General features: G+C 47.8%; 1 protein-coding gene across 3 annotated transcripts in view; it reads right to left on the bottom strand.

Annotated features, from left to right (window-relative positions):
- LOC119436640 (ragulator complex protein LAMTOR3-like) overlaps positions 1-22967 on the bottom strand; it is a 106053-nt gene that overhangs the window by 9105 nt on the left and 73981 nt on the right. For all 3 annotated transcript variants that reach the window (XM_049659420.1, XM_037703567.2, XM_037703570.2), the window contains exon 6: positions 21452-21538. In XM_049659420.1, coding sequence (XP_049515377.1) covers positions 21465-21538 — 74 coding nt within the window. In that variant the 3' untranslated portion in view covers positions 21452-21464. The remainder of the gene's footprint in view (positions 1-21451; positions 21539-22967) is intronic.

The following is a 22967-nucleotide window of genomic DNA, read 5'->3' as shown; positions in this document are numbered from 1 at the left end:
ATAGTTCTTCACAGAATGTTTGATAGAATTAGTCGTGTCATCAGAAAAAGGGCACTTGGTCTTGGATAGTCCTTTTTATAGTAAAAGGTAACTGGGACGCAATTCAGAGAACAAGTAATGCTGAACAAGTGTAAGACATTCCTCGAAACATTTAAGTATATGTACAAGATGCCCTTCCTTGTAAAAGGGAAAAGCCATGGAAATGCCTGAGCTATGCAATGAGATTAAAGGGGCTCTGAACCACTCTTTATCGAAGTGGAGAAAGGCATTTGAAGTGCAAATAGGCTATTTGAGAAATACTTTGCCGCAAAAAGTACTTCATGCGTTCAGCAGAAGCAGAGTTATTGGAAATCGAACACCGCCTCCGCTGTGCTCCTTTTCCTTCTTCAATGGCTCGCACAGCGAAGGCTACGGCGGAGTGGGGCAGGGCCACAACGCTCCGCCTTTGAAATGTCACTGTGGAGTGCAGTTCAAATTTCATTTTGGATGTTAACGTAGATGCCACACGACTTCCGATTTTGGTGCCTACGACGTGCTAAATGTAAGCTAAACGTGGTTGTCCTCAGCGAGCCGCACGGCATTGGACTCGTGGCGGCCGCGGTGTAGCCAACCACAGCGACCAATAGCAGCCTTGTATCGGAATGTGCTTTATTACAAAATAAAGCACCCAGGAAAGAACGAGGATTATGACTTCTGTTGAAACGAGAGCATTTGAGAGAAAGGCGACGTTGCACTTCGCTTACAAGCTCCATGCAGCACGTACGACAGCAAAACTTGGCCGAGATGTTCACAGCAGCGTATGCTACCCGCAGACTTATTTCATCAAGCATGAGGGGTGGTTTGGTGCCCCTTTAAAAGAACCAGTTATATTGGAGTTTTATAGCTTCTTGTAGTCCAGACATCATGTGTTTTTAAACAATATAGAAACAAATTAACTAAAAGCTCCTGTTAGCAAGAAAAGAATACTATTAATCTTTTTTAGATATTAAAATGGGACGACGCGAGGTGTTGTGCAACAGACTGAATACTTCACTGAATTCTGATCACACACAGAGGGCCATCAAGTCTGAATGTTAATGGTAAGCAGCTTTCCGGTGCTCAGTGGGCCAATGCTTTCAATAATTTTCTCACAAATGTGGCTATTGACACAGTCTTGTCCGACATATCTGTTTATTTAGAACAATAAACTGAGAAGCCTTTCGCCCTGCGACACCAACTGAGATTTTGTCAATAATTAGAAATTTGAATAATAGCAGTAGTAGTGACATTGATAGTATCCGGATATGACCCGTGAAATTTGTTGCCAATACTTTAGCCCCAATTCTTGTGCACATATACAATTCCTGTTTAGCTACATCCATTTTTTTTTCCGAGTAAAATGCAGATTGCAAAGGTAGTAATGTTGTATAAAAAGGGCAATTACGATGAATTAGGAAATTATAGACCTGTATCTGTCCTGCCAATTCTTTCAAAAGCCTTTGAAAAGCTAAAACACATCAGGATATCAAATTTTGTTGAAACATACAAACCGCTTACGGAGTGTCAATTCGGTTTTCGCAAAAATAAATCTACAGAACTGGCATTACTTCAACAAAAAGAATACATTCTAACATAGTTTGAAAAGAAATATGTAATGGTTCGACTGTTCACTGATTATACTAAGGCATTCGATTTAGTTAACAGCAAACTTTTAATAAAAAAAGCGTACCGTAAAATTCCGAGGAAGCGCCCCCCCTCGAGCAAGTCGAAATTACCAGCAAAGTTGGGGGTCGCTATCCCGGAACGGCACCAAAATTCAAGATGGCCACGACAAAATTTTCCCACAAAAAAAAACAAAAAAACAAAGAAGCGCAGTGGGAATAGCATTAAAATTTTATTGAACATGAATCACTCTCATTTATCACTCTCAACACCACCGTTACTCAAAACCACCAAAAGAACTACAGAAAGCGCATCGACGCTGCACCGGCGCGTCGCCGCGACCGGCGACGCGAACATTGGTTATGCAGCGTCTATTCCAGGCAAAATTATGTCCGCAAGAGTAAAGTGACGCGTAATGTTCACTTTATTAAAAACCATGTCCACAGTGAAACGTTTAGCACTAATGAGAGTTCCGATACAAGTGAAGCTCAGCTGCAGTGCATGGCTACCGACGGCGGACAGCGAACCGCGGCTCGGCCATGCTCGCATCTCAGCTGGTGGCGCCGCAAATATCATCATGTTTTCTTCATCGTGTGAAATTATTGCGAGGAGAGGGTAAAGCGGCAACGACGGTAACAAAACATTGCTGCTTGGGAGCGTCGGCGGTTCGTGCTGAAGCGCCGTCTGCTACAGATTTGAAGTGAACTGAAAAAGGCCTAGCGACGATATCGGTGGCGAGTGATTAGCAGCGGTGAAGTTGCCGGCGACGCCAGAGCGTAGCCGCGACCACTCCTCTGTCACCGAGTGGTCACGTCGCTGTGCCGCAGGGAACTCCTTTGTGCCGTGCGAGAGGCAGATCTCGCCGTCGGCCGGCGGTCCGTGAACTACAGACCGCCAGCCGCAGTTTGCCCCGATGCACTCGTGTGCCCACTGGGGCGCCCGGGTACGACCATGATTCGATGAAATGGCTCATTGGGGCGCCCCGATGCGCACCGGTGCGATTTGCCGAATTTGCCATCATTTTCATGGACTGGATGTGGCAGGCCAGTGTTGGTGCGGAGCGGGAGGGGGGGGGGGGGGGGCTTTCCCGGAATGGCGCGGAAATTTGAAATTAGCAGTGAAGTTAGGGGGGGGGCTCTTGCACGGGTGGGGGCGCTTGCTCGGAATTTTACGGTAGTCATTATGGCAGGTGGGGTTGCACACTGGGGCTAACAAGATCTTATCTATGCCATCAGCAACACATCATCAAAATAAATTAGTCACAGATTTTACAGGTACTTAGTGGAGTTTAACAGGGGAGTATATTAGATCCTCTATTGTTGATGCTCTACATTAATGATGTGATACATTTTAATTGTAGTGCAATGTTTATCATATATGCCATGGCACCAGCATTTTATTTTCTGGTAAAACATGCATAACCTTATATAGACATCTGTAATGACATTACAAAAATGAGCACTATGGTTGTTATCTAATGGTATTAAAATTATTGAGAGCAAAACAAAGGCAATTGTTTTTAGATCAAAGAAATCCCTCCACATGTAGATATTGTTTTAAATGGTCATAGCATTGAAGATGTTGATCAATCAAACATACTCTGGCACGGCCGCGCGTACCATATCTTGAAAGTGATCTGCGAAGCGGACAGACAGTTCTGACTGCTGCTAACTCCGCACGTTGTGTTTTCGCCGCTTCGTTTGCCCTGAAGTGCCAGGCAGCCCGAAGGTAACGTCTTTCGCTGCTGCGGGCTCTATCTTGAAAGTGATCATCTAACACGAGAGATGGATGGACGGACTGACGCATGAACAGTTTTCTCGTTGGGTAAGCATAGAAATGCGTATGCATTTAAAAATAATGTATGTGCGCGCGGTAGTGAAAAGCGTGCTTCAGATGAAGACGCGCGTTGCAAAGGACATCGCAAGGCCTTTGCCGCTGCGAGCGCTAATCAGATACGAGATGACGAGAATTGCGGTTTCCGCACTGCTTTTGTGCAAAATAGAAAGAGGATTTGCGGATTCATTCCGTAAATAAAAGGCGGTTGACATAGTAAGCATTTGTTATTTTCTTTATACCCGCGATAATTCGACATTCGGTTAATTTGGACATTTTTTTTCGGTCCCAAGAAATCCGAATAAACAAGGTTTTTCAGTAAGCAAAGTAGAACCGGCACTAATTCCAATTCTAATTATAACTAATTATGAGTCCCCCTGTCCCACATGCTCTTAAAACTCATTCTAGAGTTTTCAGTGCATATCGCACAGGGAGACTTCTAACCTTTCATCACAAGAGGTCTTAGGATTAGTGCCGGCTCTACTTTGCAGAGTGTAAAACCTCGTTAATTCAGACTTCACGGGACCAAAAGAAAAATGGCCGAATTAACCGAGTTTTCAGGTGTAACGAAGTATATAAGTTCGTTTTCGTGGTGTGCCTTGGTCATGCCTTGGTAGCGATGCTATCTTGTCTTGGGTCATGACGATTGCACCCAGTTTGCACCACGTGGGTTGCACGTCACCATCAAAATAGCCTGTACACCCTCACCGTTGCCCCAAACATGTTGCACGCTACACCTAGCATCTTTACTGGAAGGTTGGGGGGGGGTTCCATGGCACTTGATGAAGTTTAGCAGGGTTCCCTAGGGCCAACATGCTTGAGAACCCCTGACCTAAATGAAGAAAAGACTTACTCAAGCACCTACTAAGATAATCTGAAAATAAAGGTGAAGCGGAATGCAGCAATAATGAAACAGAGCACTTTGGGGCCACAATAAATATGAGGCGGTGCGTGGAATCGGGAAAGGAGTAATGGTACCAGCGCTAACGTCCGCACATGCCATTCTATGCTTAAAATCAGATATCTTGTCGGGGTTGGAAGTTAACCAAAGATCTGTAGGCCGGTTGGCTTTGGGAGCCCACAGTAAAACCACAATGAGGCAGTGCAGAGTGACGTGGGTTGGGCCTGTTTTGAAGTCAGAGAAGCACAGAACAAAATTAGCTTTGAAGAAAGACTCAGGAACATGGATGAAAATAAATGGGTGGCTAAAGTGCACAAGTATCTGTACCTGAAAAGCGTGGACACAGAATGGAGGAAGAGGTAAAGAAAGTTGGCAACCAAGTACAGGGTAATTTTAAGTGCAAATAGACAACCAGGAGTCATCAAAAAGAAAGTGAGAGAGACAGAGACAGTGAACTGGAGGCAAAGAATGGAAACAAAAAGACCATGTAGATTTACAAGAATGAGAAGAAAGAAATTGGAAGGGAAGTGCCTTGCTATTTGTGGCTCGAGCTGGTTGTCTAAGGACAAAAACATACCGGAGCAAATATTCACAAATAGATGAGGCATGTGTATGCTGCAGCAAAAATCTGGAGACCACTCAGCACATCCTAATGGAATGCAAGGGATTAACCCTTAGTGGTCCGTTGTCGGGCAGGGCCCGGCAACGCAACACGGCCATAGTGGTCAGCTGTCGAGCACGGCCCCACAAGGGTGTTCGGAGGTTAAATTTCGCGATTTTTCTCACTCCAATTCGTACGCATTCTTTGTATACATGATGCGCCATCTTTTGAGGGATAAATAAATAGTTTAACTGTATTTGTCACCACCCCGTTTCAAAGGAGATGCCAATAAATCATTATCATCATCATCATCATGCTGAAATATGTTCACTTGGCTAACATCACAACAGTAGTTACCGTGAATACAAGCCTGTGCTTTGACCCTCCTTCAACTATCTACGAGATTGTTCCCTAGTAGCTAAGCTGCTGCATCAAGAAGCGATGCCGCATTACATGCCTTGCATTACTGGTGACAGTGTCGCCCCGCGACACTGTCACTGACAGTTTCAGCAGCCAAAATTGCTCTCCACTGACTACATCCATGGTGCTGCCATCGTGCAGTTCACTAACATGGTAACGGGACAATGATTGGACGTGGTAAGTGTGGTCACTGGCATGGTATGCGATATGCAGGCATTGGCAACTGACATGTCTTTAAGCACAGCTGATATTGCTTTCGGTTTTTCACTTCCATTACAGCACCTGATGACGATAGCAACACATGCTTGCTGCTGTGCACCATGTTTCAAAACTAAACTGCAAGTAGATGCATGGAATAATGTGAAAAAATTTGGTACCCAAATATAATACTAGAAGAAAATTATGCATGCCAAATTTTGGAAAAAGCCTCTTATTATGTGCAGATTTTTGCAGCACTCCCCTCGAGGCAACAATTACTGGCAGAGAAGCTTCCAGAGCAACTTCCCTGGCATGTGACAGAAGTTTGAAGCCACCACCATCTTGTGAACTCCATTCACCTCGACGTACCATCGCTACAGCAACGTTGTGATAGGAGTTAAGACTGTGTTTGAATTGCGCGGCCGAAGGTGCGTGACTGTTGTGGTGCGCGATGGACGAGGAAGAGGAAGAGTCGGTGCCTGGGGCTGAAGGGGCAGCCATGTCACCAGTCTGAGCTGCTTGGTCTGGGCTTTCGTCCCAAACGAGCCAAGCAGTCCACCTACACCCGGCCGGTGTTCCTGGTTGAGCTGGAAGAGCGGTCTGGGCTGTCGCTGTACCTGGGCTGAGCCTGTGCGTGGTCTGAGCCTGTGCTTGGTCTGAGTCTTCATGCCTCACGAGCCGAGCTGTCTATCTACCCTGGACCGGTGTTCCTGGGTGAGCTGGAAAAACAGGTCTGGCTGTTCCTGTGCCTGATCCGGCCTGCTCCACTGCTGTGTGGGCATATGACGCCGGCGTGTTCCGGTGCAGCCGTGGCGGGCTGACGTCCCGACCCAGCTGTCAAGCGAGTGGCTCGTCGTGTGCCGGGCCTCCGCCCCGGCCTCCATCACCTGCGCCACCCGCTGCTAGAGTCAACACTCCAACTACTCGTGATGTGAGTGTGTGATACCGACACACTATTAGACTTCATCCGACAGTGACGCTGTATACGCGACAGACAACTAGAAGTGAATTGTGTGTTATCGTGTACATCGTCTTAGTCCCGTCTCCGTGTCATTAAAGCCTCTCTGTGTTCATTGTGCCATCTTTGTGTGCTTGAGGCCTGGGCCCACAACATAATCATCACAATTTTGGCGTTTCTGACAGTGAAGGCGATTTTCAATGCCAGAAAACTCGCTAGTGCAGCCAATGAGGCAAGTTCATTTGGCACGTTATGATGAGTGAAGTATACAAAAGTGTGCAATTACTGATGCAAAGAAAAAAAAAAGGAAGACGACAGCAAAGATTACACGTGCAGACGTAAGGGCAGTGCTTTGGAAGAGATAAGCCGACGAAGAGTCAAGCAGGAGAGCACGCGGTGAAAGAAAGGAGACAGGAGCCAATCCGCGGTAATCCACAGAGCTCCAAAGGAGACCAATCACGGGGAAACATGAAGCCATGAAGAGAAGAAAAAGGCAAAGCGCATTAAAGAATGCGGTGGACATGAGGCACAAAGACTTCACCCTTCTGGGGCGAGCAGCCGAGGGCCGCCCCAATGCCTTCCTACACTTTGCGACTTCGTCGGACCATGGACTGCCACCTTGAGACCTATGGACACCTGGGCCCGTTGGCGGAACACGATCAATCGGACTGCGAGCCTTGGCTTGCGTAAAGATGCCTGGCCAGGACGTCCCAGTCTCATGGTGCTTCATCCTCAAGGTTTCCGATGTGACACCTGTGTTTTCTCGGTCAACCAGCGACAACTCTCTTCGGGATGTCTCCGACGCGTCGAGCACCCCAACCAGCACCTTGGCGAGCTCGTCGTCACTTGCCTCATCGTCTCAACCCACCGCTCACGCAACAGTTAACTGGTGTGCTTTGACTCTAATGCATGCTGTCGTTTGCTTTATTGCCTATTGTCTCATGGTAATGTTGGCTCTAGCTGTGAAATCTTTTAATAAGTGTTATTCACGTATTTCCTGTTTCTTGTGCGTATATTATTGTACGAACAGCGTTCTCTTTTGACCCGCTACAAAAATGACCTGCTACAAAACTAAAGAGAACCTGTGCATCACGCACGTGTTACTAATGGAAATACCCCATAGATTTTACGCTTATGAACAAAGTTCATGTTCTTGTTGGTGGTGTGTCTACATTACAATGGCTTTAGTGGATACCAGAGCAACTGTTTCAGTCATGAGTATATCACTGGTTTTAAGGTTATCTTCCCTTATTTTTAAACGAAATTTGGTAAAAGTTTGCATGCTTGTTTATTTTCAAATTCTAAAAATGTAATTATTTTTTCTGTGGTACATTATTTTACGAGATAATTAAAATAATTTTGTTTGTTTTTAGAACAATGGACAAATAACCAGTGTATAAAAATATACATATGGCACATTGATCAATATTAGAAAGCATAACACACACAATGATGGAAGCACTTTTATCATTGGGTCACTATTTCTTGTTTTACAGCAGACTCCAGTGTTTTGAACATTGCCATGCAATGGTCACGCAAAAAAACAAATTTTGAGAACTGTAAAACAAATATATTTAAATTCTGCTCCCAATATTGTGTGCTCCAAACATCTAGCTTCATGCTGCAGAAAAAATATCCTATCTGTGATAGGTACTGATGTATCATAGTAAAAGGCTAGTTGGGTGTGCAAAATTAGTATTTCGAGAAAATGAAGAAAACAAACGCATCACCCACCCTATAGTTTTAAAATTAATATATACGGTTGAAATATCAACCTACAGGATAAGAAACTTGGCAGATCAAAATAACAATAGATGCAGAATACAAGAAGGCAATTTTACAAAGCTAGATTTTTTGGCAATTTTTAGGTTTAAAGACCCATGTCCCCCCTTAATGGTCTCTTGAGGTTCATAGTAGTATTTTGGTGGGACCACGCTACACTTTGTGGAATAAGTGGAGGAGTTGTTGCACTCTGTTTGCATACTGCAGAAGTGCTCTTGGGTGGTGGAGTTTTTACAAAAGAAGTTAGCGCTCCTCGACCAGGCACGGCGGACCACTCAAGCCAGTGGAGCCCTGGACTAGGGGCTCCACCCACCCGCTCCCTACACCTGTTATTTTGAATGAAAGCTTTTATATATATATATATATATTTATTCCCCGACTGACACAACGTGATTATGCACATTGACTTCTTGCAGCAGTGTGGTGCAACCATTGATTGACACATGGGGAAGGTTTTCATAAATGGCTATGTACTGTCCAGGCTCTTGGAAAACTCGTGCAATCAAGGAGATAAATTTCACATTTCTGGAAATACTATTTTAGCTGCATTGACTGCTGTGTGTTTTGGTCAACTGTCTCAGCACAGTTCCCAGTGCTTTTCATGCCTCTGCAGAGTCCATGCATGTGAACTGTGTGAAGAATGTTTTTGTTCCTCATTGTGTGGTGTCATTCGCCAAAGGGTGTGCTGGCTTGCAGACAGCAAACGACTTGGCAGAACCTATGCTGCTTCCCTTCCAGACAACTTGAGTCTTGCCTACTTTAGAGAATACAGTCGAACCCCCTACAACGAATGCCGCTACAACGAAATTTCTGCCACAACGAAGATTTTCCGATTCCCTGTCAGCTGCCCATAGAAAGTAATACAAAAAAGTATCTCCATAACGAAAGTGTTTTATTCGGTATTTCCGCTTCAACAAACTTTTTGAGAACGAAACTGGGACTGAATTGAAATTGGAACTGCCGAGTAGTCAAATTAGAAGGCCCTTCCAAAGCTGTAACGATCGTATGTCCACTCGAACGAGGTTTTCGCAAACGAAATCAAGTTCTAAGTACCGATTTACACCACTGCAATCCATAGCCACGCGGGGTCGTCACGCACCTGCGCGAGACTGCACGCGATCACCACAATCACTGCCGTTTTCTGTGGTGTGTGTATCCGGTAGAAATGGCTACACCAATGAAGAAGCGCAAATTTCTCTCTGAGGAGAAGGCACATATGATCGCCGAGGCAGAAAGCGGAAGGAAAAAAGTTTCGCCCGAAAGGCGAAGCATTGATTGCTATAGCAGATTAATAGACAGCTTTACGAACTAAGGATCGTAGTTTTATCGGCCGTATGAACTTGTAAACATTCGCTAACTAACTAAATTACCAAGCACGGTGTCACGCACGCACAGGTAAACATGAACACATCTCGCTCAATGACCGCGGAAACTCGGTGTCAACACGCTGGAATGAGACGGCACGGCAATAGCAGCGAGCGAATTGAGCTCCGTGCCGTCTCTCGCTTCAACGCGAACTGAACGTCGAAAGCACAGCGCACACGACTCTACCGGCTCTAGTTGCACTTTGCCCACACCGCAGATCGCTTTGAAGATGAGGCCCGAGTGGGCGCGCACTTCGTGCACGGCGCAGATTGCTTTCAAGATACGGCGGCCACGCCGCACCCGCTGTTGTCAACATGATGCCAACGTCTCGTCGTCTGGGGAAAATGACAACCCGCTAGACACACCGACTCCGGCGACTGCTTTGAAAATAATGGATCCTTTTGACCTTATCTTAAAAGTTATCAGAGCCTACGACAATGACATTGCGATGGCTCTTTTAACGGACTGTGAGAATCGCGTAACGCCTTTGCTAACCGTCTCACAATCCAGGCTGACCGACTTCTCGAAATAAAACTTCCGGTAAGCGCAAGCTTGCCAAATTTGCTGACTTCGTCATTAATATGCAATGAAATTGTGATAATTCAAACCGCTACGTTGCGACGGTGCATGTGCCGCAAAATGAGTAAGCGGTGCGAAATGCATTCTCTCGTTTGACACTTTATTGACCGCCTTCGGTACGTCGCAACCTTTGTCCCCACGCCATCGCGAAGATTTTCCGGACGATGGTTTCAGTTTCGTTCGCGGCTTTGCCATTTGGCGTACATATATACAGTTGAATCTCGTTAATTCGAACACGCTTAATTCGAACTGACACTGTGGTTCCGTCAAAGTTATGTGTATTCCAATAGGCGAAAACGCCCGGTAATTCAAACGCAAAAGCATTTGCGACGGTTCATTCGAACATACAGCCCACTGACAATGCTCTCAGCAGCGCGCCAAATCATGTGGCGGCGCCTCCAACCGGCATTGCTCCGACACCGCTTAGGTGAGACCCCTCGACGCCACGCGGAGAAAAAAAAAGAAAGATCCGCGGCGGAAATTTCACTCTCTCAAATGGCAAGGTCGCCGTTTCTGCATCGAGCCGGAACAGGTGTGTACGTGCCAACGTCTCAGCCAACGCTGCGGCTGCGGCGCAGAGGGAAGCAACGACGGAGGCCCCGTCTGGCCAACGAAACTGCCCACGCCGGCCAACGCTCACTTCAACGGCAGAAAACGGAACTTCGGGGAGCGGGCTAAGCTGGCGCCGGGCCGCGGTGCCGCAGGCGGCACCGGAACGGCAGCGGGCGCGCACAGAGACAGTCGAAGGTCAGGGAGCTCACGAGGGAGTTGAGAGGGAGCGCGAGGGGAGCCACCGAAGCGACGGGGTTGCCGAGACGAAATCCGCTTTCCTGCTGCCCTCCTCCCTGACCTTCGACAGTCCCTGCGCACGCCCATCGGCTTGTCGGCGCCGCCCACTCCCTGAAGTTTAGTTTTCTGCCATTATCGGGAAGCGAGCGTTGGCCGAAGTGGGCAGTTTATGGCCCTCGCTCGCTATGTGCTTGCCCGCCGCGATATTTCACTACTCGCACCGTTCGTACGTCATGCTATGGTGCATAAATACGTCAAAAATAAGTCCTCCTTTTAATTCGAACAAATTTTCCGGCCCCTTTGAGTTTGAATTATCGAGATTCGACTGTACATACTAATTTCGCGTCAACAACGTTCCGCCACAACGAAATTTTTCGCGTGTCCCGTGAATTTCGTTGTAGCGGGACTCGACTGTACATATCTTCTTCAGTAGCTGCACTAACAGACTTATTGGGTGAACCTGCTGAGCTTTGCCACGCACACACAAAGCTTGTCTTTGGTACGCAAGGCAATCAGCATTAGTACCAGGCATTGGTGGGTGTGCTGTCCAAGCACCTGTCAGTGGTTGGCTTTGTGAAGTCTGAGAAAAGAGTCTATCACTGCATCTCGAACACACCATACAATCAACACAAGATCGGTGCATCTCATAAGCCAAAAGCCATGTCACATCTCACCTTCCGAGCATAAGTTAATCAGCAAATGAGTGTGAAATCATGAAGAAAGCCACCAAAATCGTTCTTCGACAGCTCCAATCATACTTATTCAAAGAGATGGTAGCTGAAAATTCCATGCCAATTATGGCTGATTGAATGCTGTCATTATAAGAAGGAATTTTACATAAAGAAGGATGCATCTGACTCTTTATTCATCCTCTTGCTTTATTTCTGTGGACCTACACTTGTGCATTGGCAAATTCTTATGCACGACAGACTATATGAAAACGGCCTTCATAACCACAGATGGCCTATTTGAATTCAATGTGATGTTGCATGGGCTGTGCAACACAACCTGCAACCTTTGAGGGATTCATGGACATCATTAACCTTCTAGCTTGACTATGCGATTTTCCAATGCATGCTTAATGTGCACAACACGTGTCTGCATATTGCCTTCGACTGCATCAACAACGCCAGCCTAGTTATTAACTCCAATAAAATGTAGTACAGTAGACTTCCATCAATTTGACTACGGTTAATTAATGTTTTCAGTTCATTTGATACTGACCAAAGGTACAGGTCTGCACTCATAGATTTCTATGGGCTATGACTAATTATTTAGATCCTGAAATTCGCCTTCACCAAATAAATACAGTAAAACCCCGGTGATACAAACCCGGCTGGTACGAATTTCGGTGTGATACGAATTCGTAACATTCCCCGGCCAAATACATTGCTCACAATACGAAAAAAATCGGCTGTTCCGAACGTGTTGCCGCGCCGCTACGGATCATACGAACGCGTGAGCAACAGCGGCGGCGGCCGAGCCGGCGGGGCCACCGGCACAGACAAGCCGGCACAGCGGGATCTGGGCGGGATCCATAGTCGCGAAGCAACCGACTACGTCACACGGCTGCGCAATCTCATTGGTCCCCACGTCGAGCGGACTGGACCACATCACAGCCTAGCCGTTGCTTAGCGAGAAATTAGACGAGGACCAATGCTGCAACGACGACCGCGGCGCAGCCTCGACGGCCAAAACGCTCCCTACACTCGACTTGCTCAGGCGTTCAGTGGCGTGCGAAAACATTCTCAAGATCACGTGCGCGCACTTATACGCCTTTCAGAAGGCGATCAGTGACAATTTGGAGAAGAAGAAAACGTCCCGTTGATACGTTTTTCAAGGGACCGCGAAAAAAAAGAGAGAAAAAAAAAAGCCGCAGTTTCGCCCGAAAGGTGAAGCAATGGAAACGCAGCAGCAGCAGCGAGCGAATTGACCTTTGCGCTGTCTCTCGCTTCAACGCGAACTAAACGTCGAAGGCACAGCGCATACGAAGCTACTGGCGGTAGGCGCACTTTGTCAACATCGCAGATCATTTTGACGATAAGGTCCGCGCGGGCGCGCACTATGCGCACGTCGCAGATTGCTTTCAGGATACGGAGTAACGGCACCCGCGCGGGTGCGTCGTATCTGCAACGTGCCGGTCGCTTGTTGCAACTTACACCGCGCACCGACAATGCTCTCAGCAGCGCGCCAAATCACGTGGCGGCACCTCCGACCGGCATTGCTCCGACACTGCCAGGGAGCAAAAGCTTAGGCGAGACCCTCAACGCCGCGCGGAGGAAAAAAAAAAAAAAAAAGAAGAACCGCGGCGTCACGCCAAGGTCGCCGTTTCTGCGTGGCGCTGGAACACGCGTGTACGTGCCGACGTCTCAGCCAACGCTGCGGCTGCAGCGCAGAGGTAAGCAACGGCGGAGGCCCAGTTCGGCCAACGCTCGCTTCAACAGCAGAAACCGAAACTTCAGGGAGCGTAAGGGAGCGGGCTAAGCGGCGCTGGGCCGGTGGGAGCGGCGGACGCGCACGGAGACAGTCGAAGGGCTACGAGGGTGTTGAGAGGAAGGGCGAGGGGAGCCACCGAAGCGACAGAGTTGCAGAGGCCAAATCCGCTTCCCAGCCGCCCTCCTTCGCCACCTGCGACGGTCCGCGCGTGCGCCCGTCGCCTCTTCACAACCACAATCTCGCTCTCTCACCGTGCCTGCGCCGCCCGCTCCCTGAAGTTTCGTTTTCTGCCGTTATCGTGAAGCGAGCGCGGGCAGTTCCGTGGCCCTCGCTCGATATGTGCTTGCGCGCCGCGATATTTCACGAATCGCGCCGTTCGTACGTCGTGCTATGGTGCACTAATATTTCAAAAATAATTCCTTTTAATTCGAACAAATTTTTGGGCCCCTGCGAGTTCGAATTATCGAGATTCGACTATACATGGAAGTCAATGGGATTTAGGTCGGGACCGCGAAAACACGACGTAGCAGCCGGGAAAACGCAGCAGCGAGGAAGGTATCAATGGGATCCCACTATTAGAAATCTTCTCTGGTAAAAATAAATTCATTTTCTTAATATTGTGTATGTTTTGATGATACGAATTTCGGGTGATACGAATATTTCACGCGACCCCGCGAGATTCGTATCACCGAGGTTTTACTGTATTGACTGGTTAGCACAGGTGCCTGAGGCCAATGGTAACTCAAGTGGCTGCTGGCTTGGGGACAGTGAATGTGTCTCAGACATGCCATCTCTCAATGAAAATACCCATTTTTCACCTTGCTTTCAAGAGAGTTTCGTTTGAGGACTTTGTAAACACTAACTATGGACAAAGCTTGTAGTCCGCTGACAAGCAACGACAATTTGTGCTCCGGCTGGCGGCCCGATTCCCAATGGCGACAAAAGCGGAATCGACTGTGCTTACAACACTGTGTGTCTGCGTGCGGTGGATGCAGAAGCTGCATTGGTCACCACGAAACTGTCGTTTTCGCATAAGGTTGGGGCCGAGGATGCATTCAAGTACATCAGCACCTTGAGCAACACTTCCTCAAACATGTTTCAAGCAGCAGCTCATAATAAATATTACCGTGGTTATCCGATTCTAAGGCAAACATTCTAAGAAAATGTAAAAGAGACACGATGTCTATGGCATTGACAATAGCCTACTGTCACAACCAGCATGATCACCATTGTCATCTCAAGATGGCAACAGCACATTTTCACATAGATTGGTGGAAACAATGTGCAGCTTTTATTACAAAATTTCATTTAAAAGATGGTATTTTACATGCTAAGTTATGGGTAACAGAGTAGTACAGTAAAAGCTCGATGATACGATCACGGCTAATACGAATTTCCGGATGATACGAATTTTTCTGTGGTCTCGGCCGAGCCCCATTACCTTGCAACGTGCTAGAGAACGGTTGTTACGAATCGATTTTCAGCCTGCGTCGGTTGATACGAATAAACGCCGCCCCACCGACGGCCGCGAAAGAGAACAGCGCGCGGTCACGCGCTTTCTCTCCTTCTCTTTTGGTGTGGAGGCGCGGCGCCGGACGGCGCGGACTCCGCGACTGGGCGCAAAGAGTTTGAAGCGGTGGCGCTTCAAGAAATAAATGCTTTTTGCGTACATGTGCCTGAGTGAGTTCACCTCTGACTCTTTAATTTAGCTACAGTCGAATCTCGTTAATTCTAATACGCTTATTTCGAACATACCGCGTACCGACAATGCTCTTAGCAGCGCGCCAAATAACGCGGCGGCGCCTCCGACCGGCATTGCTCCGACACCGCCATAGAGCAAAAGCTCAGGAGAGACCCCTCAATGCCGCGCGCGAAGGAACGGGGAAAAAAAAGAACCCGCGGCGGAAATTTCCCCCTCTCTCAAATTGCAAGGTCGCCGTTTCTGCATCGCGCTGGAACAAGCGTGTACGTGCCGACTAGAGTGTTCTAGACAACCGTATTCTAGCACACACTAGTGCCGACGTCTCAGGCCTCATTCACACAGCCTGTCAAACGCTCCGTCACGTCACCGTCACGGCATCCGTTTTCGTCAGGGGAGAGGGTTTACGAGTCGTTTTCCCCTCAAAAACGGCTCGCCGGCGACGCAGAGCGGTGCGCTACGTTTCCGTCGCCAGCACGGCGACGGAAACCCTCTCGGAAACCCTCTCCCCTGACGAAAACGGATGCCGTGACAGAGCGTTCGACGGCTGTGCGAATGAGGCCTCAGCCACGCGAATAAAATGGCAGTGAACCCTTCTCCTCTATTTTCTAGTCACATGTTGACCTTGCACGCTGCGGCAGCAGCGCAGAGGGAAGCAGTGGCGGAGGCACAGTCGGGCCAACGAAACTGCCACGCCCGCAAACGTTTGCTTCCCGATAACGGCAGAAAACGAAACTTCAGGGGGCGGCTAAAATAAGCTGGCGCCAGCACGGAGTCGAAGGTGAGAGAGCTACGAGGGAGTTGAGAGGGAGGGCGAGGGGAGCCACCAAAACGGCGGAGTTGACGCGGCCAAATCCGCCTCCCTGCCGCCCTCCTCCCTCACCTTCGACGGTCTCCGCGCGCACCCGTGTGCCGGCGCCGCCCGCTCGCTCCCTGAAGCTTCGTTTTCTGTCGTTATCAGGAAGCGACCGTTAGCCGGTGTGGGCAGTTTCGTGGCCCGTCCTTGCTATGCGCTTGCGCGCCGCGATATTTCACGACTCGCACCGTTCGTGCATCGTGCTATGGTGCACGAATACTTCAAAAATATGTCCTTTTAATTCGAACAAATTTTCGGGCCCCTTCGAGTTCGAATTATTGAGATTCGACAGTTTTAATTGTGTTTCGATGATACGAATTTCGGCTAATACGAATATTTTTCGTGACCCCGTGAGATTCGTATCATCGAGCTTTTACTGTAACATGTTTTCGACATGAAGTTTTATGTGTGTTGCAGGATGAACTGGCAAAGTGGTCAGTCTAGGCATAGGCCACCATCCTGCTTGCAGAGCCGCTCAAAAAAAAAGTGGAATAACAAACACAGTGGACCACACAGAGGATAACAGCAGTCCGAGTATGACGACAGTGGACATAAAGTATAAGCACTATATTCTGTGAAGGTAAACTCTGCAGGTTTCATCTTCTGATTACAAGAAAGGAGGCATACCACATTTCTTTCCCTATGACATCGGGTGCGGTTTAGAATCTGGTAAATACAGTTAAACCTGCTTATAACGAACCTCCATATAACGAATTCCTAGATGTAACGAAGTTTTTCGATTCCCCGCCATTACTCCATAGAAGCACATGTATTTGAGACCTCTACGTAACGAAGTGGCAGCGGGAGACCCCCCTCGATATAACGAATTTTCCCCTCCGACCACCTAGAGATTTCGCCCCAAATTTTGTCATTTTTGCGCGAGCAGCAACCGGAAGCACCTTCTCCGCCGCGATGGAATGCGAAGCGAGCGCATGTGTGCAAGGCAGCCCTGCATCCCTCTACCCGGCGATCTTGCCGCCGCGGGCGCGACCTTTCCCCCTCCCTTCAATCAAATCTGATCCTGCTGCTTGCTGCAGCTGGCCTAGCCCGCCAAGCCGGCACTCTCTCCTTTTCCAGCTGATGTTGCCGATGCGCTGGTACACGCTGTGATACATCAGACTCGACAGCGCGGACACGCGCTGTCAAACGCTGGCGGCGTGTGGAAGCGCCGCTGGAGAAGCGAGCGAAGTGACTTTCGTGTTGTTGTCTATTCCTTCAACGCAAACTGAGCGCCGAGAACACACAGCACGCAGAAAGCTATGAGCCGCCGACGCACCTACACTGCTAGACTCTGCCCCAACGCAGATCGCTTTCAAGATACAGCCTGCGCGACCGCACGCCGCCCCGCTATCCCTCCCCCCTCGCTGGTGCCTCGAGCGCAATGGAAGAAGGCGCGCTTCCTCCCTGCTTTTCTAGCGCGCGCGAGATTTAGACGCAGCGTCGGCTCCCCTCGCACGTTTTCACTCGCACATATAGCATACGGCGTGCGGCGACTGCGTTATCGCCCTTGGACTTTAGGGTACGGCCACGCTAGCGGCAAAAACACGCAGCAAAAACGTGCGTCAGAAACGCGCGGCAAAAGCGGCAGGAAGCGGGGGTCTTGCGGCGTGCCGCGCGAAATGGTTTCTGCGTCAAATGCCACGTGCAGCGAGATGAAGAACCAATCAAGAGCGACGAGGGTGACGTCACGGAGCGCTGCCGGTCCGCGCCGGGTTTTCAATCGACGATCGTCGTCTCTCGCATGAAACAACGAGCGCTCGCGGTGTTGCTCGCCCGTTCGGAGAGCGCAGGAGATCTTATCGCGCTGCCACGCGGCGAGACGCGCGTGCCACGGTGGCCTCGCGGCAAGGCGCTGACGCACGGCAACTTGCTGCTTGCTGTATGACGCGCGCGTTTTTTGCCGCTAGCGTGGCCGTACCCTTATATACGGAATATCTATGAGCCAAAACCAATTTTAGGGCCACAACGCGTCATGGACCCCACCTTTATATGGCAAATACGGATCTCAAGGGCCATACTTTTGCTGGCGGAAACCGAAAATACGTCATAGTTGTCGCCCCCGGCACTTTGGGCAGCCAATGCCATCGTCAAACCACCAAGCCAAGCGACATGAAAAGTCAAAATGGCCGCTCGGGCTGGCGCGGGGTGGCAGTTCGCAACGTATGATGCGGGAACGGTCCCACAGTAGCGACGCAACAGCGAGGTTACCAATGCATTGAGTTCTGAGGAAGCTGTGCCGGGACCGGTCGAAAACGACGTAACAGCCCGGAAAACGCACCCCCCGGGAACGTAACAGCGAGGTTCTACTGTAACAGTAGACGACGCTACGACGCCATCGTGATGCTCGCTCTTCGTTTCCGATGCCTCGCGCTTGTGCGAAACGACACGCGTCCACGCATCCGGTGCCTGGTGTGACATTCCGAGGATGAGTGCTTCGACGAAAACGGAAAACGGGTGCGCGTTACAATTGAGAGCGCGTTAGAATCGAGTAAATACGGTAAACGTTTAATTTTCGAATTTTCGTGCCGAACCTGCATATAACGAAATCCTCTTTATAACGAAGTTTTTCGGGAATTTGTCAATTTCGTTATATCCAGGTTTAACTGTACTGCCTAATGATGCACACAGTTTGGGCGTATTTTTCTGCTTTTCTTTCAATTATACACACCAGAGTAGTTTAATCTATTGTGACATTCCTATCAAGGTCGAATTAATGGAAGTTAACTGTATTGGTGACCTTCAGACCCTTGTCTCAAGAACAGCATCCAGCCTGATCGCCAGAAGACGGCAGCTGCTTAGGGAAAGAACTTTAGTTTACTGGGCCATTGTTCCTCTGTGAACTTATTCCTAGTTTCACTGACATTGCCTACCCCCTGACAAGCCTCCTGCGCAGACGCCTGATTTGAGTAAACACAACTGAGATAATGCATTCTGTCAACTACTGCCAAATGTCACGACCTATCCTTTGCCATTTCAATCTTCCAGCCTGACACAAATACCCCAACACAAACTGCCTTCCCCGGATACCCCTTAGCAAGAGCCAATTTTGATCACCTCTTGCTTTGGGTGCCACGATCACGTTCTGTGCACCCAATTTTCCAGATCAACATCTTCAAATCTGAACCATGGAAAAACACCAGCTAGCAGCCACTTTACACGACCACTAACTTAACTACAACATGCATTTAGTGTGTGCGAGCCAGGCGCCAGTACAAATAGTGTGAGTGCAAGTCTCCTAGTGTTGGTAGCGAGTCTTTGGCCAACAATCTTTGGCCATGCACAACAGTCTTTGGCCATGCACAACAACTGTACTTCTAGTCACTTGGACACTTTGTGGACATTCTATGTACTTAAAGTGCTTTTTACTAGACCCAAATGCGACAATCAGCTGAGTTGTTCATGGCCAGCTCTACACAGTGTCAGTCCCGCAAAACATCCAAACACTGCTCCATTGGGTCTGCAGCCTGTGCTGCCTCCCATTAAGCTTCTTTTCAGCAAGTTGGCATTGACCTCTCAGGTCCTTTTGCTAAGTTATCCAAGGGCAATTATTGGATAACAGCACACGCCGACTACTCCCGTGCAACTTAGAAATGGCAGCAATACCATCTACCACTGAAGTGTGCCTGTTTCTACCTCATTTCATTATCCTGTTACATGGATTTCACATGATTATCAGCGGTCATGGATGCCAATTCACAGCACATATCATTTAAGAGCTTCTCCATTTGTGTGGTTCACACTGCGCATACTAGATGTCGTACCATGCACAAACTAATTACCTCACTATTGCCATCCTGTCAACGCTTATTTTCCCAGAGGGCTGCTATAGGCTTTCTGATTGGCTCAAATTGCCACCATTGCAGAATTTAACAATATGGCTCTCCACTGCGGACAATATGCTCCTTGACAACCTGCTCTCTGCTTTAGTTGTACATCTAGAAGCAAGTGAGCGTGCGCTACTGGCAGAAGTTGCACGAGAAGCTGCTCGCTACGAATTGGACACATTGCGCCTTCTCAGGGCCGAAGACCGGAAAGTTTCCTCATGCAAAGAAGTCCCTGAATTTATCAGAGACCTCCAAAACGAAAGCTGTGCCATTTCACATGAAATGATCAGGACGCATGGGCAAGCCATAGCGAGAAAGCATGGCACTGCCTTGCACGGATCTTAAAGCAAACCAAGGGTAGATCCCATGGTTCATGCGGCACAACAGACTGTTTTATAAGACGCATGTCACTTTGCCAGCTGCCTCCTTGCTACGAGGAGAAGATCCTCGCTTTTCGCAGATTTGCAATACTCCTGCGGTGGGACGGAGAGTTTATCTTCTCACAAATGAGAATTGTCGATCAGACGCCGATAAACTTTGGCATATCGATGAGCAGGATGGTAGACAAAAGAGGCGCACACAGTGCGCTTGTCAAAAAACGACAGGTGCCAAAAATCAGTGCTTCCCTGTGGTACTTGTGATAATGGCAGACAGCCCGGAAGCTGCCGCTGTATGTTATCTTCAAGAGGAAGACTATACCGAAGGCCAACTTTCCCAACAGTCAAACAAGTGAGAACCCAAGGAAAAGGTTGGATATCTGTGGATTTAATGGCCAATTGGGTCTGGACCGTCTGGAAACGACGACCTGGCGCCCTGCTTCACCTGTCCCTCCTTGTGCTTGACAGTTTTCGCAGCCACCTGGAAGGAAATGTACCTGGACACTAGAGGAACTGAGCACTGAGATCGCCATCATTCCGGATGGGTTCACTTTCGATGCAGCAGCCCCTGGATGTATGTGTGAAAAAGCCTCATAAGGACAAGGTGCAGAACTTGTAAATGGGACTGGATGGTCCTAGGAGGGCACACCCCGACACCAATCGGCCAGGTTAAAAGATTGTCCAACGAGCTAGTGTGTTTCTGGATTTTGGATGCATGGCGCTCACTTTTATTTAACCCGATTGCAAAAATCTTCAAGAAGACTGGTATCAAAAATGCACTGGATGGCAGCGAGGATAAGCTGTTGTGGGACCACGATGTGGAAACGGCAACCAGTGACCTGGAAAACAGGTCTGGCAATTCCAATGCAGAGTTAAGTGCAACAAGAAAGCTGTTCCGGTTTGCAAATAGTGGTGAAATAGTGGAATCATAACTGTATTAATTTTCCACTTTTGCTGTTTCGAAGAACTTCCCATAAAATTTACCCCGTATAGAAATGCTACTCTCACCCTACATTTTTGTGGAAAAAAAAAAGTGATTTCATTACATGAATAAATGCAGTATACTCATTCCCAAAATTTCCACTGTGGAGAATACGTCAACAGCAGTAAGGTTGAGAACATGAATAACTACAAAGATCATAGTGAAAGCAGCTGTTTTTTAGAATGCTACTTGATAAGTTTGGAAACCTACCTGTTTACAAGAGTTAAGAAGCTTCAACAACACTCCTTAGTGTTTGGGAAACTGTGTTCAGCTCCTCTTCAAGGTTCAGTATCATGCCTAAAGAAAGAAAAAAAAAAAAAAACAATACATTATGTACAGTATTCGAGTAAAGACCTGAATACACAAATAGATACATGACACTGCTCTACAACAGCTGCACCATTAACATAAGAGAGAAATGTAAAATAATGCATAGACCATATTAACATGAAATTAACCCTTTCAGTCAAGAATTATGATCGACAGCCGATAAATGTATGAAATTTACGTAATTTCATGGCAAGGTGCTGCAGACTCAATTAAGAGCAAGTCAAGGTGGTAGAATGACTCTTTCTGCATTTTATGATGAGCCAGCATAATTACAGTGATTAAGTATCTAATTATTGTGCACTCAGTAATGATACCTTTCTTCACAAAAAAGTTGTATCACTAGCACGAATTACTTGCACAAGTTAATTATTGGTTGCAAGCATTACTAGAAAGAAAAAAAAATATTTCACAATTGTTACAGAATTGTCCCATTTCACACGTCCCAGTCAAACACTGTAGTGCCTTCTCCAAGGCGATCTCCGGGAGCGATACATTTCCCTCGGAAGTAAAATGAAGGCACTTGAGGTACACAGAACGTTCAATTTACTCTAAGCTTAATTTTTGTTATCTATCCTTGTTACAACTGCACAGATATGGCAAAAATAAGTCGTGTCTACAAATGTGCACACCGTGACTGAAGGGGTTAAAATGCTGCACCACACAATTCTAAGTCCTCTTCTCATCTCTTCACAATTACATTAAAAAGAAAAATGAAATTGCTGATTACACAGACAATGGAATGGTACTAAGCATTTTCTCAAGTTCAAAGGTCCCATGTCGAGCAGAAAATGGTTCCATTCTATAACCGTTACAGCAACAGCCAAACGCCTCACTAACAAAGCGGACTGGACCTCCAAAATGCTTTTGGGCTAACGGACACAGTTATACTAATACAAGTGGCATTATCTTAGTGTGCGATATAGTAGAGCTGCGGGTAATGTTGATGGCAGAAGGCACAATATGTGCATCATGTCATTGGCAAGTTCAACCAGTTTGAAAAGCGAAATTTGCCGGGCTGTGAGAAGGTCCATTCATACACTGGCTGGGAGACTCTGCAGGAACAACTCGTGCAGAAAGGCTGTGTCAACGAAAGCTGCTCTGCCGTCGAGTTAGAGGTGAAGGAGAAATTATGTAGGGAATCTGTCCCCTAGCTACTTAATACCGAGGAGCTGCTGGATATACAGTTAAACCTGGATATAACCAAATTGACAAATTCCCGAAAAACTTCTGTTATCAAGAGGATTTCGTTATATGCAGGTTCGGCATGAATATTCGAAAAAGAAACGCTTACCGTGTTTACTCAATTCTAACGCGCCCTCAATTGTAACGCGCACCCGTTTTCCGTTTTGGTCGAAGCACTCATCCTTGGAATGTCACACCAGGTACGGATGTGGGA

This window comes from Dermacentor silvarum, chromosome 1, assembly GCF_013339745.2.
Source record: "Dermacentor silvarum isolate Dsil-2018 chromosome 1, BIME_Dsil_1.4, whole genome shotgun sequence".
In the NCBI taxonomy this organism is placed as follows: Eukaryota; Metazoa; Arthropoda; class Arachnida; order Ixodida; family Ixodidae; genus Dermacentor; species Dermacentor silvarum.
This window is presented reverse-complemented; position numbering and strand designations above follow the sequence as displayed.